This window comes from Vigna angularis, chromosome 9 (assembly GCF_016808095.1).
Source record: "Vigna angularis cultivar LongXiaoDou No.4 chromosome 9, ASM1680809v1, whole genome shotgun sequence".
Taxonomy (NCBI): domain Eukaryota; kingdom Viridiplantae; phylum Streptophyta; class Magnoliopsida; order Fabales; family Fabaceae; genus Vigna; species Vigna angularis.
The window spans coordinates 28,964,795-28,983,961 of NC_068978.1; the positions used below are offsets into that span (position 1 = coordinate 28,964,795).

General features: G+C 29.5%; 2 protein-coding genes across 2 annotated transcripts; both read left to right on the forward strand.

The window, feature by feature from the left end:
* The first annotated feature begins 4,599 nt into the window (after positions 1-4,599).
* On the forward strand, positions 4,600-9,905 carry LOC108347048 (MLO-like protein 1). Its single transcript, XM_017586158.2, has 13 exons — positions 4,600-5,084; positions 5,723-5,988; positions 6,128-6,244; positions 6,328-6,385; positions 6,487-6,581; positions 6,934-7,008; positions 7,092-7,180; positions 7,737-7,786; positions 8,071-8,111; positions 8,283-8,492; positions 8,592-8,659; positions 9,144-9,204; positions 9,401-9,905. Exons 1-13 carry the CDS (start codon positions 4,895-4,897, stop codon positions 9,623-9,625), a joined length of 1,545 nt encoding a protein of 514 aa, XP_017441647.1. The 5' UTR covers positions 4,600-4,894; the 3' UTR covers positions 9,626-9,905.
* Positions 9,906-17,552: 7,647 nt separating this feature from the next.
* On the forward strand, positions 17,553-18,968 carry LOC108346764 (uncharacterized). The gene is made up of 3 exons (XM_017585813.2): positions 17,553-18,239; positions 18,518-18,616; positions 18,747-18,968. Exons 1-3 carry the CDS (start codon positions 17,553-17,555, stop codon positions 18,966-18,968), a joined length of 1,008 nt encoding a protein of 335 aa, XP_017441302.2.
* The last annotated feature ends 199 nt before the right edge of the window (positions 18,969-19,167 follow it).

A 19,167-nucleotide genomic window follows, 5' to 3' on the forward strand; every position in this document is an offset into this window, starting at 1 on the left:
GTTTCAAAACTTTTCGCAAAGATAGCGTTTAATAACTCTTGCGAGTGTTAGTTAAACCATAGTGTTATTAAATGCTTGTGTTTTCAAGTATTATTAACGAGTACAAACCCTCCTGGTATACACCAAGTATTATTAACCACTCCTGATTTCCATATCCAATCCTGACTAGTCCGGGTTTAACCACTCCTGGTATCTAAGTATTATGATCATTCCTGGTATCAACCCTAGACAACCGTCTATAATGTCTAACTCTCCCCAGCTAAACAATACAAGTGTTCTAATTCTCTTCAGAATATCCAAACACAATCAATGTTTGTTTACAAGTACATATTTGAGTAACTCTCAATGAGACAATAAGTGCAATACAATGAAATCTGCTAACTTGAAAGTTTTCTTTTGTTTTATGAAGAGACTCAGATGATGTAAGCTTATAGAGAGAATAATAATGTAACGATACAGTGATAGCAAAAGTTCTTTTTTTCTTTCGTGTGAATCCTTCTTATATAGCTTTCTTCGAGAGATGATGGTTACTCAAAGAGAGTTGACCTTCTTAAGAGTTGGTGGCTTCTCGTTTGAAGATATGTACTTTTCTACGTCTTGGGAAGAACATAATCACTTTTGTAGTAAGAGTTTGTACAACTATGGTAGGACATAAAGCTTTAGGAAACATTACAAGAATGTCTTTCTATTTCACAACACCTTTTTGATCCACGTGCAATATATATATATATATATATATATATATATATATATATATATATGCATTTAATAATTTATACGTTGATAGAGTATTGAATTATGATTCGTATAATATAAGCATTTAGTACGAGTCTAAGCCTTTTCAAACTAATGACATTTGATAAGATATATAGTATTTACTACTTCTTTCTTCTAGACATGTTTTGTCAAATATTGTTTAATATTTTATAAGTGACACGTCATGATTTATCTTATAAGTGTTTAATAAAAATGCATTTTTTCCAGACACTATATTTCACTAAATAATACTTCGTTAAATATTATTTGTTAAACTTCAAAACTCGAAATGCTAAACATTCTATTCTTTTTAGACAATCTTATTTTAACACCCATATCTGAAAATGAGGATGACGACACCTCATTCCGGAACTCCTTTCTCATGTATGCAACACTATAAAACCCTAATTCCCAAAAAAAAATCCCTATGTTTGTAACACCAAAAAAACCCAAATCTTTTGATTTCACATAAAAACTCTTTTTCAATTTCAATATAATCTTTCCATTTCACCATTCATTCTATTTGCTTAACATGGTTTGTTTTAATTAAAACGTTAAAATGTGTTGTATTTTATAACGTTTAATTTTCATTCAAAATATAATATTCAACAAATTACAGACACGTGCCACTTGACGTGTAAGTAGGATATATACTTAAGTGGACACCATTTGCCACGTGAAAATGAAAAACTAAAGTCATTACTTTTCAAAGTAGAATAAAAATTTTGAACAAGGACCATTTATACATACAAAAAAAATATTTAACCCTTTTATCTTATTAACATATGTCAAGAAAAACAATTTGAATAGACAATATATATTTTTAACTTAAGTTTAGTGAAATATTAAATTTATTTATTTTTTAAAATCTTAAATACACAATTCAACTCTCTTATTTATTATGTATTTAACGTTTTCACACCAAGATAATATTTTGTATATTTATTTTATTTTATCTTCCGTGATTCAATGTATTTCTGATTTCTGTTTCTATTAAGTTCTTAAGATCATTGCAGTTGATGATTTTTATATTTCTGTTTTTTCAAACTTTGCAAAATCTTCAATTTTGGTTTAATTCAAGGCTCTGTATACGTTTTAATTCTTTCATTTTAATACAATTAGGTATAGAGTATTCATTTGAGACGTCTTAAGAAAAAACTTGTTTGTTAGAATATAAAAAGTAAAATAAATGCAAGCAATTTTAAATATTTTAGACCAAAATTATAGTTTTTCTAAAATTTTAGAACTATATTGTATAAAAAAGCAAAAAATTGTGGAACAGTGATTAAGGGATCAAGATTACAATTGAGACCATTTATATTACAAGACATTGTTTATGTAATATATATTGTATTAAAAAGTGGTTTTTAAGTCTAACTTAACCTTACAAAACTTCAAGCGTGAGAATAGAAAGTAATGAGTGGTCGAATAACGGTCCGACAACGGGTGGAATAGAATATCCACATAGATCTCGCTAGGATAAGTTCCAACCATAACTCCGATATCATGTTAGAAATTAGTTTTTAAGTCTAACTGAACCCTATAAATCGGTTTGTAAGGTGAAGTTTGTACTCACTTATATATTATAAATTGATCTTATCTTTAATCGATGTGAAACTTTCAACACATTGCCAGTACCTAATATTAGAATTTTTATCCATATTTTCTTAAAATTCATAACATATAAAAATGTTTAATTAATATTAAAAGTCCTATGGACTGTGTCTGTTTACACACACAAAGCCTATTATTAGTGAGAATGTGAAAATGAAAATGCTAGAAAGATAAATAATATTGAATGAATATTGGAAACATTCTTCCAAAAAAAAGAATATTAGAAAGAAACCCACTTGAAGAGTGATATTCACATTCTATGACCATTGACTATAATGAAAAAGACAAAATTAATGACCGTTTGTTGCGGATAAAGTCACGTTCGTTTTGTATTATTATCATTATTTTTATTTTATATTAATATTTTGAAGGTTTATTCTATTTGCGAAGGCAACGAAAAGATGTCGTTTTTTCAGTTGAGAGAGTCTTCTTGGAATTTCAGACACAAACGACACCATCCAGATACAACCTCAAAAGAGTTGTTGTTCGCTAAACATCACTTATTTTTTCTTTTTACTCTTTATTAAACAGTACATGCATTTATAATATATATTCTTAATATTAATTAACTTTTTTTGATTGTCATGGCATCAGTAATTTTAACTTCAAAAATACAACAAAATATAAATATTTTCTTAAGAGAATTCGATGCTTGAAAAAGGAGCCGTATCTAATTCATTTTCCAAGATTATGACATCATAAGAAAATCTATTTTATATTTTTTTTTATGTAAAAACATTTGATAGAAGATAAACTTTTAACTTCTGAATAATATGAGATTAGAAAACTAATTTTCTAAAGGATAATGATACTTTGACAACATTTTAACATCATCTATGTGTTATTATGTGATTAGTCCAAAATTATTCAACAATCAATAATAATAATCATAAACACCAAAATGGACCAATCATAGAATGACATGTAGATAATATTAAAATGTTGTCAAAAGAATATTGTCGAAGTATCATTATCCTTTCCTAAAATAACATTGTAGTAAAGTTGTTAAGATGGACTCTGATCAATCCATCTTGATTCATCCATCCCATATTTGGCTTGTAAAGAATGAGCTGGTCCAGTTCATCCCACTTAAAAACTGCAGATTAATTTCTTTGTCTTGCCTTACATAACGTTTTGTTCGCATCAGACTAGCTCGTGACCAATACAAGATTTAAATAACTATATTTTTTTTAATTAAATTAGTAGAAATAATAACTTGTATAGACCTATTTCTTAAAAATAAGTAATATTCATAGTTATATAATTTATAATCTTTAAGTACGAGTCTATTAAAAATAGAAATAACTTTTTGAACTTGATTGAAATAGGAGAAAAAACACGGATGAAACTATTTTTGAATGAAATAAACACGAATAAAAATAATTTTTGAATAGACTAAAAAAACATAAATAAACAAGTTTGCATAAAAATTATATACACGACATAATGTGTTAATACTACAAGATTTTAGAAATTTAAATTAATATGAATTATATGAGCCAAATACGGATCAACCCGTAGTTAACCCATACAAATATAAATTATGGAGAACGAACCTAAGTGGTTCAACAAATGAAAATAGTCTTTTCTTGCGAGCCAGGTCTACATGCCCGTATTGTTATCCCTTCACATGCTTCCTAATATTCTCCCCATTCCATGTATACTACATATTTTTTTATGCTTAATATTATTGAACTTGAAAAATGAAATAAATTCTACGCGTTTTTTTTTTATTATTATAAACATGCTTTGCGACTTAGTGTCCTAAAATAATTAAGAAAATTATTTTACTTTTTTTTCTATAAAAAGTAACATCTAAAATCTGATAAAAGAACATGTTTTACGTTTTTAATAAAAAATAATATTGTTAACTTGGTCGCCGATCCTTTAAGGACACGGATTAACATTTAATTTGTCCAACGATTTTAAAGACCAGTTAATTTAAAACCAGTTTTAAATTAAATTTGAACCTATTTATTGCATACTTAATTAACTAATTAATTAAAATTAATTAATTAATTTAAATGCTTCACAGTGAAAAGACAAGCATGCCCCCATAAAATTTAAGACACAGAATCATTCAACCATCTTCCTAAAACTACGTCACATTATTTTTTCTTTTTCTATATAATGAAAGTTTAAAAATTTGATGGATCAATCACTTAGTCTTTTGTACTAATTGAGTAAGAAGCGCGTGAACAAAGTTTCAGAAAAAACTATAAAAATGGAAGAATCATGATTAGACACATAGCATTGAATCGTGAGAGAATAACACTTGCAAATTGTTCATACGTCAAAAGTTTCCAATAAGAGTTTTGAAGGCATGGGATTATGTCCCAGAAACAATAAATTCGAGCTTTCAAAGTCCAAAACTCAGCACAATTAATTTTGAATGTGACGAGTGACTGAGGCAAAAGGGTCTTCAGAAGAAGCCGTTTCACACAGAAAATTGAAGAGAGAAGAAGGGCTATATATAGGGATAGATAGAGAGAAAATCTGAGAAGGGTGTGAAGAGAAGAACAAAATGGCTGGTGGTGGTGGTGGTGAAGAAGGGAACAACTTGGAATTCACTCCCACTTGGGTGGTTGCTGTTGTCTGTTCTGTGATCGTTGCTGCATCATTTGCTGCAGAACGGTTTCTTCACTATGGAGGGAAGTTTCTCAAGAAGAAGAATCAGAAGCCACTCTATGAAGCTCTGCTGAAGATCAAAGAAGGTTCTTCTCTTCTTTCCCTTTCCTTTTATTGTGTTGGTTTGACAGATAATAGTTGTTAACAATGCATGTGTTTTGGTTGTTCTTTTGGTATGGTTGTCTTTGAGTTAGACTTTTGCAACACCAACTGTTTGACGAAGGCTAAAAAAAGAAGATATTGAATATGTTTAGGGAATCTAACTGTGAGTCTAATTAGTAATACAAAAATTCATAAATCTGTTACAGTTTTTGGGTTGAAAATGGTGTTACTGTCTTATAAAAATTTGATTTCAAGTTTCATTTGTGTTCAATATCTTTGCCCAATGAAGTATCCCTTTTGAAAGACAACTTATTATTAATCAGTTCATTTCCTAAATTTGATCCTGATGTCTAATGGGTATGCTGACATTTCTGATAAGAAAAATGGGATGTGATCAATTTTGCCACAAACTTTAGGTTCTTAGCCAAACATATGCTTTTGGGGTTTTGGTGTGCTTCTCAAACTAGAGCTCCACCAGAATATATAAGGAGGGATGAGCTGCTGAGATAAAGCTCTAATTTTGATTCAAGAATGTTCCTATTTTAGCTTAACGATTAATGTGTATGCAGGGACTTCTGATATGAAAAAATGGGGTGTGATTAATTTTCTGTTTTTGTTTCAGAGTTGATGCTGTTGGGATTTATTTCTCTGCTGCTGACTGTAACACAAAATGGGATCATCAAAATCTGTGTTCCTGAGGGTTGGACTCACCACATGCTTCCTTGCAGTCTTAAGGATAAAGAAGAGAAAGAATCAGCAAAACTCACAGAACATTTTCAGACTTTTTTCTCTTTCAGTCATATTCCTGCCACTGTTAGGCATCTTTTAGCTGATAATGAGGATCACCAACCAACAGCTGCTGAAAAACTTGGACACTGTGCTAAGAAGGTATCAGAGCAGTAGAAAAAATGATCATACTAAGTTTTTCTTGGCCATTTTTTCTTTGATGATTTCTCATTTTGTATGCCTTTGATGTTCTGTTTCATTCCACATCTTAACCAAAGTGTAATGCAAATTTTCCTTTCAGGGAAAGGTTCCTCTGTTATCTGTGGAGGCACTGCATCATCTGCATATCTTTATTTTTGTCCTGGCCATTGTTCATGTGACATTTTGTGTTCTCACTGTTATGTTTGGAGGGTTAAAAGTGAGAGCATAATTTGCTGTTTTTTTCTTACAAGATGTGATTTCTGAAAGATTTTTTTACTGATAAATTACTCTACTTAACAGATAAGTCAGTGGAAGCACTGGGAAAACTCAATTGGAGATGAAAATAATGGAACACCAGGTAAGAAGAGATAAGCTGTTCGGTACTGAACATCATGAAAGCTATCAAATTTTTTATTTTTCGTCTGCTGACTTCTTTATGTGCATATTGATTTCATTCAGATTTGGAATCAACAGTGACTCATGTTCGTGAACACGCTTTCATCCAGAATCGCTTTACTGGTTTTGGCAAAGATTCTGCTCTCTTGGGTTGGGTGGTAAGTTATTTACAAGTATTATTGCTCTCAAACTTATACAATTTAAGAATTCATATAAAATTCATATAAATAGCAATGAAAGAATTAAACAATGTATAAAAAAATTTCATAAATTTATTATTTTAATGTTGAGTTAGAAGTAAAGTTAATTCCTTTTATAAGTTTCATTCTGGTCTCATTGTTAATCAACTTTCTTTTCTAGTAATTTCACTTGAAGACATACTATTGTCATATTTCCATTGCAAGTTAATTCAACTAAACACAAACACATGTTATATTTCTTTTACCAATTAACAATTTTTCTAAGGGTTTAACATTATATAGCTGTTACTAATTTTTCATTTTTCTTCAGAAATCATTTTTCAAGCAATTTTATGGATCCGTGACAAAGTTAGATTATGTGACATTAAGGCTTGGTTTCATAATGGTAAGGTTCTAAATGTTCTGCCAACGAAGCTGGTATTGTCATGATTGATGCATAATAATATCTATTTTATATCTCTGTTTTAGACTCATTGCAGAGGAAATCCAAAGTTTAATTTTCATAAATACATGATTCGTGCCCTTGAAGACGATTTCAAGAAAGTTGTTGGAATAAGGTATGTGCCTTCTGAACAATAATTCTTTAATAATTATCGGTTTAATAACATTTTTAATCCGTCTAACAAAAATTTAATATATTTTTTTAGTTTTAATTCAAGGTGATTTTATATTTTTTTTCAAAAATTTTATGTGATTCTTTTGATTAGATTCGTGCTAACGTCATTTCTTCTACTTTACTTTTGAAATTGGACAATAAATATTTAAGAAAGAGTGAATAACTATATTTACATATACAAAGTTATTTTTTTAAGCGTTAACTCTCGTATAACAGAAAAAATATATATTAAATCTTCTTTTAAAAAATATAGGTTAAATCAATTTTTTTTTTGTAAAAAAGTCTTAAATCAGTATTTTTTTTTCTTTTTTTTATACGTCTTAATTTAGTTTTTATTTCAAAAAATTTGATGTAATCATGTTTTTCCTATTATGATTTTACTAAACTCTATTAAGCTATCACGTAACTTCATCAATAAGTAATTAATGGCTAAAATTTTTTTTATGTTATTTGGCTGGCCAAGTTTTTTATTCTTTAAAGTTACAATTATTGTGCAGTTGGTATCTTTGGATCTTTGTGGTCATCTTCATGTTGCTTAATATCAATGGTAAGCTTTGGATTTTTGGTAATCTCATACCTAAACTGAACTTAAATGTATTGAAAACATTTAGAAAAAAAAACACTTAATTTAGTACTTAATATGAAGAAATCCATTTAATGTCATGAACAATTTTGTTGATAAAGAGAATCTGAAGGGATTTTTTTTAGTATGTGCTTAATTCCTAGAAGGAACAATGAACATTGTTAACAATGAACATAGTTAATAATGCCATGTTTTGTTTTTCGTAGTTGTCTAAGAATATTAACTTGATTCCCAAATTGCTTTTCCAGGTTGGCACACATATTTCTGGATTTCTTTCGTTCCTCTCATTGTAAGTATAATGTTCATAGAAAAGAACCAAACAAATTTAGGGTTTGTAGGGAATTGTCAATAAAAGAAACAAACTTTGGTTTCTAATGAACAATGTGTGGTCATATATAACTTGTGTATTTATGTTGTAATTGTGGAACTAATGTTTGTTTGGTTGGTTTGAAATGTTCAGCTTCTACTAGCTGTGGGTACGAAGTTGGAGCATGTAATAATTCAACTAGCTCATGAAGTAGCTGAGAAACATTCAGCCATAGAAGGTGAATTAGTTGTTCAACCAAGAGATGATCACTTTTGGTTTCATCGCCCCCACATTGTCCTCTTCTTGATTCACTTCATCCTTTTCCAAAATGCTTTTGAGATAGCATTCTTCTTTTGGATATTGGTAAGCTCCATTTTTGGTTTTTGTGAGTATAGAAGGAGTTGGAGAAAAGTATGTCATAACCAAAATGACTATATAACCTTATTGGTTTGTGTTTTTCAGTTTACATATGGCTTTGACTCATGTATCATGGGACGAGTCCGTTACATTATTCCAAGGCTTGTTATTGGGTAACTACAATATTATCTCTTTGTTATATTGATTTTAATATGTTAAAATATATTTAAAAAAATTAATATACGAAAATATGTGTATTTTGAAGTTACAACATAAGAATAACACAAAAAATAAAAAACTTAGACTCCTTGAATCTCATACTTTCAATTATACAATTATATTTTTCTATGTTAAGGTTTTGTGTGTGATCATGTCATATAAAAATTATATATTTATCTTTATTTTTTGAATTAATCCAAATTCTAATGAGATCTAACCTATTTAATTTATATGAAGAAGATATATAGCAAGATTTTCAAATAAGAAGGATCCATTCCCTTTCAATCACCCATTTTATATTTTGGTTCATGAGATTTGAAAACCAAAATTATTGTTGCTTAAATTGTTCATTATTTTTTTACATTTTGACTCCATAATGAGCATTCTAATTAATTTCAATCTTTTTCCTCTCTTCTTTGTTGGGTTTGTTCTTTGTAGAGTATTTGTTCAAGTACTATGTAGCTATAGTACCCTACCACTTTACGCAATTGTAACACAGGTGAGTTTTCTTTCAAAGTCAAATTGCAAGATCGCTATTCTTTCGTTTAAATATAATTTTTCTTTGCATTCACATTCAAAACAATCAAACAAATTTAGACATTATTATAAACTTGAACATTTCAAAGCTATCAATAATTTATCATTACCTGAAATTTCATTTAAAAAAATTGCAACACATGTTACATGCAACGTAGATGGGAACTCACTTTAAGAAGGCCATATTTGATGAACAAGTGCAAGCACGTCTTGTTGGCTGGGCACAAAAGGCAAAGAAGAAAGGTTTGAGAGGTGATAGTAATGGCCAATCTGCTCAAGGAAGTGCTCAGGTGGGTGCTGGAATTCAACTGGGACCAGTCTTCAGGAGGGCATCTGCCCCAGAAGACAATGTTATTGTCCCTAGCAATGAAGGGCATGAATGAGTGTGGCTGCCCTAAACAAATGTTTTCAACCATATTAATTATATAGTTTCAGGTGTTGTAAGTTTGCTCAGTCTCAAATCAGCAAAGAATAACCCCACAATGTTGTGGCGGAGAGCAAAGACCCTATGTGATAGGGACATAGTGGATTAGTGTGCATTAGGAAAATGTTATCCATTAGGCAGAATTTTGTGATAGAAATAAAAAATTTCAATCGTTAAAACTTGATGTATATATATCGTGAATTGGATTAAAAAATGTTGGACCCTTTTTAATAAATATTTCAATGGACATTTTCAATCTTTTAAGAATATAAAGAATGAGTAATAAGTTTAGACGAGAATCACGTAAGAATTTATACTAATTCGACTCTAAAAAAACTTACATCCAGTTTTTTTTTTTTGCAAACAATCTTAATTATGAAATAGGATGATGTAGAGATTAAAGATGTACAAGTTTAATTTGTAAATCTAAACTTTAACAACCAAAAGAAAAAATCTTTGCAAGTGATGCTACACATAATACTTTTGTTTTGTTTTCTGCTTACACAACAAGTACTCAGTACAAGATGTTGATTTAGAATGAAAGTAAAAAACTATATATACACATAAAGTGAAGATTTCACAACCTAGACCAACCGTCAGGCAGATCTAGAGACATGCTTAGTATCGATTGATTTCCAAGTGTCTAACTTTTGAACTCTTCCAGAACTCTTTAATCACTCTTCTTTCTTTGAAATTCTCTGTTTAGGATCTCACTGTTATTATTTTCGAATTGAGGCAGTCTTACATTTATAGAACACCTGTTACTAATATTATTATGTATTAATTTAATCGATTAATGGCTTTAACAAATTGTATTATCACAAAAAGAGATTAAAGACTTGTAATATAGCATTTTCCACATTTTCAGAATAGTTTGAACATCATAAAAACCTATCATCAATTTATGTTCTCCTTCATATATATATATATATATATATATATATATATATATATATATATATATATATATATATATATATATATATATATATATATATATATATATAATATGAGCACTAGGTTCTAAGAAAATATATTCAAATTGTTGAACTCAAATAGTTGAGTTAAATGTTTCCAAGTTCTTTGAACATTTACTTGATAAATATTTTCTGATAAAGATTGGATGGTTAATTGTCCTTGCTTATTATCTTGTTAAATCTTTGAAGAGTTGAAAGATTTATTGAAAACAACTTTATACACTAGAAATTTTTTAAAGGTTAAAAGAGTTTTAAAATCAATTCACACATCTCTTGGTTGAAGATATATTGTTGTTATTACAATTTAACAAACACATTCGCAAATGTAAATTTATACAAACTCTCAAATCCACATTTCGCCTAAAACAAACGTAAATAGTTGGCCGCCGCCTCCCTCCCCCCCCCCCCCCCCCCCCCCCCCCCCACCCCCCACCCACCCCTCCCCTCCCCCCCCACCCCCCCTTTCAAAAGGAGATGTTGTTAATCTCTTGTCAGTCAGGAGAGGTGTATTCTAAACCTCTATTCTACTTCACTTTGTAAGTTGTTGGTTTATTTCTAGTTATTGATTAATCCCTCTTTTAGAGAGATTGAAACCTTGATGTAGGATGTTTTTAATCTGAACCAATATAAAAATCACATGTGCAAGCTTTTCTCCCTCATACTCAATTATTTACTTGCTCTTATTTGACTTGATTTTTCTGTTTTGTGAAGTTAATTTTTAAAAGGGGAAGTCCGTTTAAAAAAAACTAGTTTTAACGAAAAACCAATTCATCCCCTTCTTAGTTATTATCAAACATCGAACATTTCGTTGTTGTATGTTTCTAACAGATTTATTGCCTCTTTCAGATACAACTTCTTTAGTACATAAAGAAGGGGTAACAAAAGTGGGTTTTATTAAGAAGTTTTATAAGAAGATCAAAAGTACATTGGATACAACAACAAGGAGTGTAAAAAAAATGGTTTTTTAGGAAGGGGACACTACTACAAAAAAGGCTTTTGACATATGTTATTTTTGACATTCAACATCTAATCCAGATCTGACGTCAATTGGACGTTAGATCCCCTTTTCCGAACGTCAGTTTTGATGTCAGACCCCTCCTAAACTGATGTCCCTTTTGTTTTTTTTTTAAATTAATTTGTTTCTACAGTATTACCACACCTGAAATACAAAAAACCATTATAGCACATTATAAAATTGTATAGACTATGAGTTTCAAGCAATGGAGATTGGGCACTCATTGTCGCCGTCAAGATACATCAACTCACGAACAAAACTGCATTATAAGCCAAAATTAATTGGTGCAAACGGAATTTAATCGGTGAAAAAATAAATTAATTGGAAGAAAATTAATCAAACATACCTTATAGCAGCAATGACGAACGCGAAAGAAAGTGAGCCTCACATTCTGAGTTTTTGGAGTTTAAAAAAGCATTTGACGTCAACTCCCCTCGAGATCCAACGTCTAATTATTAAAAAAATTCATTTTGGCGCTAGTTTTTGGGTATTTTCGTAGCTTATTGACGTTTGGGAAAGAGCATCTGACGTCTAATGTGTATTAGACGTCGACCCGTTCTACGTTCGATGTCCAATGTTTGAAAAAGTGACATTTCAATTCCGATTTTGCAGCAGAGGATTTGACGTCTGATCTGGGGGCACCGATGTTTATTTTCGGACCTTTTTGAAGTCTGATTTGGGGGACCGACCTTTATGTCGTAAAAGAAATTAATATTAGCGCTTAAAATGAGGTATTTTTGGACCTATTTGACGTCTGATCTGGGGTGACCGACGTCTATACCTTATTTGACGTCTGATCATAGGGGAATCGACTTCTATAATGACGCTTTATTTACAAAAATGTCATCGGTCATTTTTTATGTTGGATTTTCTATCGTTAGACGTTAAACATGTGACGCTAAACATTATTTACGCACTAGTGGGACTTAGTTTGGCTTCACTTAAAAAAGGAAAGATCAATTTCCTTCTCAAAGAAAGTCTAAACTTAGACCTAACGGAGATGGTCTTTTCAAAGTGGTCGAGAAGATAAATGATGATGCATATAGGTTAGAACTTCCTATTGAATATGGAGTTAGTCCTACTTTTAATGTTTGTGATTTGATCCCTTTTTCAGGTGCTACTGATTATGAAGAAGTAGTGGATCTGAGGATAAATCATTTTCAAGAGGGAAGGTCTGATGGATTTGATGGAAGCCACATTGAACCTTTGACTAGAGTCATGTCTAGGAGAATGGAAGAGGAAGAAGGACTTCAAAGAACACTACTCATTTGGAGAATAATTTATTAACTTATTTTCCCTTCTCTTAAGCTTTGTAAATAAGTCTTTTCTTTAGAATTTGTATTTGGACCAAGCTTACATTTGATGTAGGCTTGTACTTTGACTATTTTTGTTTATCAATCTTTGATTTAATCAATTATGTAAATCTCATAATCGATTAAAACAGACAACAACCTGCAAAAAGTGTAATTCTCTTATTTAATCAATTATGTAAATTCCATAATCAATTAAAACAATTATCTTTCTTCAGAAATTGTAGTTTTGACTTTTTAAGTTGATTATTGAGTGACTATACGAACTAAGTGGTTCTTTTGGCTTGTTCGGCCTCAAGTAACCCTTAGAACATTACTTCAAGGCTAAGGCACCTTGAGAGGTGCATGTATCCTTTGTAGAAGGTTCTTGAAACTTTTAGATTCATTGCACGTTCTTTCACTTAAGTTAAATCTTCTGTTCTATAAATAGGAGTATCCAAGCTTTGTAAATTCAACTTGCAAATACTATAGAGAAATTTTGCCAACATTGCAACTCTCCCTTTTTAGGTTTATTAGGCTAGTTGTCTTCTTGACTTCTCCTAACCTTTTTCTTGATGGTTGGCCTAACCTTCTTCAAGATACACATTCAAACCACTCTTCAAACCCCATTTTCTTCATCTTTACATGCTTCCACATCCAATACATAATCTCCATGGAGTCTCCTTCAACTTGCATGAAGAGGGTTTCCATCTAGAAATAAGAATCAATCTCAATGGTGATAATAATTAGGGGATCTCTTATTCCCATTGGGCGAAATTCAAAAAAGAAGCACTAATGGAGGTCCTCCAAAGTTCGTAGTTCTCGCACTAGTTTAGAAGTGTTTGTGGTAGCTTTAAATGGGGTCAAAGAACTAAGAAAAATAAAGAGAAACATGGGTGTGGAGTAAGGGAGAGTTTCAAAATAAAGGAAGAAAAAGAGCAAAAAAAAAAAACTCACTAATGGATTTCGTACAATGTTTGTAGGGTATTTGCATTGTCTTTTGATGTTGTTGTATGAAGAAGAAAATAAAAATGAAAGTAGCACAAAAACTACATGCAAGAGATTTTACGTCTAAGTCCTTATAGTTAGACTTAAATATTGACACATTATTTACAAAGATACCATTACATATCTTTAACGTCTTACCTTCTCTAGTCAAACATAAAAATGTTGACTAATAGACTCTTATTTTATTAGTAATAGTTTATTTAGTATAATATCCAATTGTCGTTTAAAATTAAATTGAGTGGTTGATATAGTTATTGGACATTTTATCTTATCACAAGTTGCTAAGTCAATTCATCAAGTAATATAAAATTTTGCGTTTGTCTTTCACATATTCAAAAATTTATCAAACCAATGACTTAATCTAACCATTAATTCTCACCCACTATCCATTAATGTTAGCATTACTTATTATTTTAGTTATAATTATAAATATTATATATAAAGGGAGATAAATATCTTATATATTTTTTTGTCAAATTTAAAAGATACACAACATTTTCTAAAAATTGTAATATACTCCTTAGCATATAAAAAATTATATAACTGGTAAGATATGTTTAAATAAATTCAACTTATAATAAAATTATATATATATATATATATATATATATATATATATATATATATATATATATGGGTTTGTGTGTGTTTAATGTCTGTACGTGCATTGTTAGTTTTTAAAGTGGCATATTGATTAATATGAAAAAGGGAAAAAAAAGGATGAAATATTATAATAATAAAAACTTGATTTGATAGTTGTGTTAGTACATATGGAGATTTAGGTAATTATATGTTATTGAAAGGTTTGCAATTTTATCGAGAATTATAATATTTACTAGAAAAGTTGTATAGAAATACTTGCAGTTTTTGTTAAAAAAACTTACAAAGTTTACAGTTTTTGTCAAAATATTTTATAATGATTAATAATACTTGAGTATTTGTGGATATAAGTTTATATATATATATATATATATATATATATATATATATATATATATATATAATATTACGAAATATCCCATATTGTTTAATTGTCATTAATATGAGCAAAATAAACTATATTTGAGTTATCAAAATGAGTAAGTTGTTACGATAGAAAACTTTGACATTATAGTGCAAAGAGAGATCACGACAAGGGTTATTTTTTTGTGTCAAAATAGATTATACAAGAGAATGAAGAGCAAGAAGAAGAGTAATGTTCCCAATCCAAATTCAAATCCACCAATATCACGGTTGGAGATGCTTGCATGGTGATTTACAGCATAGTTAGATGAGTTGCCAAAAGGAAAAGAAGAAGGCAAGTGAATAAACACATACACTAAAAGAACAAGAAACACCAAGATTAGGGTTGTGACACTTTTCTCTTCAACTTCTGAAACCCATTGAAATGAAGATGATAAGGTATCTATAAAGGGAAACAAACTAGGCCAATAGATTAGGAAGCCCAAGCAAAGCAAGAATAGAGAAGGCATCAATGGTGATGGCCCTCTTTCCATCTTCTCACTAACCAATATCTTACGATGTTCAAAGAAGAATTGAAATCAAATTTATAAGAGAAACATTGTGTGTTGTAACATGTTTTGCCACATAGGAATTAATAATAATATAAACTTTGTTCTCTTATATTTGGTGACATATGTCTTATAATTGGTTGAGCTATCCCAACTTCTCGTGATGTAATAAAGACCACTTTTGAATATATATCATTTTCTCAATACACAATATAATATTATCAACATGCAAGTCATGCATATGTAGGCATATGAAGTTGGATACCAACCACAATTTTTTTAGTCTCTACTTTTAACCTGGGCCTAAAATGGTAAAAAAAAATGGTCTTTTAAGAATATTAATTGATAAATATACAGCATGAAGATAGTCTTGTTCAAAACAATGGTAGTTATGACTTTTTTTCTCCAAACAAGTGTTTTCATTAAGTTGAAAAGAAAAAAATACAATATATTTTTTGTGCATTGATTCCCCGAATATTACACTTTCCATTTCATTTACGAAAAAAAGAAGAAAAATGTTACTTACTAATATGCGAAACACTTTTTTTATTTTCAGACTATTTTAATTTGAACATAATTTTCATTAATTGAAAATTATAAGAGTGTATGACTCTTACATCCTACTAAATAAATCACTTTCATGATTACGGACTTTTTAATGAGTTGTCTGGATTCTAATCTTGATCCCTTAATTATCAATTAATAATTTTGTGCACTTTTTTTAACGATTTTAGTTCTTAAAGATTAGGAAATTTATAATTTTGCATGCACTTTTTTATATTTTAATTAAGAATGTTTTTTCTTACGGCGTCTTAAATGAATGCGTTATCCCTAATTATATTGAAATGAAAGAAGAAGATTTTGCAAAGTTTGGAAAAACAGAAAAATAAAAATCATACAAGCAATGATCTTAAGAACTTAACAGAAAAAGAACATAGTAACAAATTTCACATGGTATATGAACATAGTAACAACAAGCTTGTATAAAAAATTCTCTATATAATCCTTCTTATCTTTTCTTCAAAGCTTCTATCTATTTATAGTTTTTCTTCAAAAATGTCTGTTAGATAAAGAGGTTGACTTCATGAGAGCTAGTAACCTTTTTAGGTGGGAAGTCAAACTCATTCTACTTTGTAGGTACAATGCATTAAAAAATATATTAAAATGAAAAATTTGTATTCATACCATAAATCAGATTTCCTTTTTTTTTTTCCTGAAAACATATATATTGATTTCATGAATCACGGCATGGAGTAAAAAAAATGTGAACTTAAAAGGTGAGAAACCTTGTGATATTTGGTGATTCATAACTTTTTGTTACATTATAGTGGTATATGTTGGTTAACATGTAATGTATGAGATACACATTTTCTTCTGTTTAGATAAAATCTTTGATATAAACTTAAGAAAATCACTAACCAACAAAACTTAATCACAAAAGATATTGTTATAAATTAAAAGGAATTTTATTGACCTATATTTTCAATTAGAAACGAACTCGTTATATATATACATAGTAAAAGATTTGTTTAATGTCCTATGCAACTTCTAACTATTTCCATTTAAAACACTTAGTTGTGAATTCAAAACACCTTTACAACAACCAACAAAAAAGAAAACATATGCGCGTGTGTTAAATATATATTTAGATATGTGAGTTGTATCAATACAAAATTTTTACTATAAAATTAGCAAAAGAAGAAACGTTCACATGCACACCAACTTTTATCAAAAATTACTTACACTTTCAAATAAGATTGAATCTTCACAATGACAAATCATTCGTATTGTTCACATCTGGTATGCATTATTTATATTATTATTTTTAATTTACCTAATTTATCTATTCTTTTATAATTTATTTGAACTATACTTAAAAGCACTAACACCATAAACAAAATTATAGGTAACAATACTTTCTTGTATGCAGGTGAATATGAAGTTTATATTTTCATTTTCAATACTTCTTTTGCTACCAAGCGCATCATATTCACAATATCAAAATCCTATAAATCTAATCAAGACAGGTACTTTTGTATCTGAAAGTTTTGAAATGGAACCAGGACTAATCATATCAAAAACACTCATGGATATAGAGTTTCCAAAAGGTCACATTGGAGTTAAAAGTTTTGATGCTGAACTAGTTGATCAAGAAGGAAATTCTATACCCTCATATGAAACATACCTTCACCATTGGTTTGCCGTAAAATACCATCAAAATATTACCATGTCGCACGATCCTAAGCTTATTCGTCAAGAAGATTTCATTTATCTAAGAAATGAAGGCACATGCAATGACTATATTCTTCCACATTATTGGGGATTTGGAGTGGAATCACGAGGAACAACATCAAAAATTCCTGATCCTTTTGCAATAGAAGTAGGTAACCCTACAAAAATTCAGAATGGATTTGAAGAGAAATGGTTACTCAACATCATGGTCATTGATACACGTGGTGCACAAGACAAGAAAGGTTGCACAGAATGTAGATGTGACCTTATTAATCTTCCAAAAGACTTCTATAATGTCACAAGAGATATACATAACCAAACAATAACTCCTACAAATTATAAAGATGGACTATTTTGTTGTCAAGATAATGTACAATGCAAACTAAGCGAAGATTTTCAAGGTCCAAGAAGAAATGTTTCCATGAGATACAAAATAAGTTGGATTGATTGGAATAAAAATCAAGTACCACTCAAGGTTTATATACTTGACTCAACAGATAAAGTAAGATCAAATGGTTCCCAAATAATTCATGATTGTCAGGTAAATGATTCTTTTCAATATTTCATTTTTGAATAATGATTCTTTGACACACCTAAAGTTTTTATGTTCATTTGACACTATCTTTACTTACTTTTTACTCTCTTCTTTCTTGAAAAAATACAAAAAATTACACTTTTATGACCATTTTACTCTTATACTGTGTTAAATGAATGTAAAAGTGTGTCATGATAATATTACTTTTTTTCTTAACATAATAAGTAAACCTTTTAGTTTTCATTATATTGAATAAACAACAAAGGTTTTTTAATTCTTTGTAGGCAGAGTATACTATTCAACCAAATGGTGTTGGTGACACTCCTCTTGTCCAAATGGCAGATATACCAATGGAAAAAGGAGGTTATTTAATCTTTGGACAGGTGTTAAACAATTTTATAATGAATTATTTTTGTGATTATTTTGTTTACTATGTTGTTTCCTTGTGATTGCAAGATGTGTCATATGGTAATGCATTTAGAATTATAAAATTTTAATTCTTTTATATTTTAGGATGGAAGGACTCTATGTACTTCAACACCAAAGTATGGAACAGGAATAGAGGCAGGAAATGAAGAAGGATATTTGATTGGAATGTCGGTTTGTTATCCACAACCTGGATCTATCCAGATTAAAAATGGTGAAATTTTGACTGTGGAATCTAGATATAAAAATGAATTTCGTACGGGAGCTATGGGTCATTTCTACATGTATATTGCTGAGAATATACCATAAGAATATTACAAATATTTTATTTCTTTTTCACAATTTGCTTAATTTGTTTTCTACATAGTTTGTTTCACCATAAAAAAAGTTTCAAAATTTCTTTTTGCTCTTGTGTTACTTAATGTTTTTTTATTGTATATGCCATGAGGACCTATAAAAGAGGAAAAATACTATTAAGATTTTTGGTCCAATATCAATTATTTCATAC

Excerpts from the sequence above, each read along its gene's own strand:
- LOC108347048 (XM_017586158.2), top strand. The coding sequence starts at position 4,895 with ATGGCTGGTGGTGGTGGTGGTGAAGAAGGGAACAACTTGGAATTCACT. Across the intron at positions 6,386-6,486 it reads TGAAAATAATGGAACACCAG|ATTTGGAATCAACAGTGACT; the intron begins GTAAGAAGAGAT and ends GATTTCATTCAG. Across the intron at positions 7,181-7,736 it reads AAGAAAGTTGTTGGAATAAG|TTGGTATCTTTGGATCTTTG; the intron begins GTATGTGCCTTC and ends ATTATTGTGCAG.
- LOC108346764 (XM_017585813.2), top strand. The coding sequence starts at position 17,553 with ATGGATATAGAGTTTCCAAAAGGTCACATTGGAGTTAAAAGTTTTGAT. Across the intron at positions 18,240-18,517 it reads AAATAATTCATGATTGTCAG|GCAGAGTATACTATTCAACC; the intron begins GTAAATGATTCT and ends AATTCTTTGTAG. Across the intron at positions 18,617-18,746 it reads GTTATTTAATCTTTGGACAG|GATGGAAGGACTCTATGTAC; the intron begins GTGTTAAACAAT and ends TTTATATTTTAG.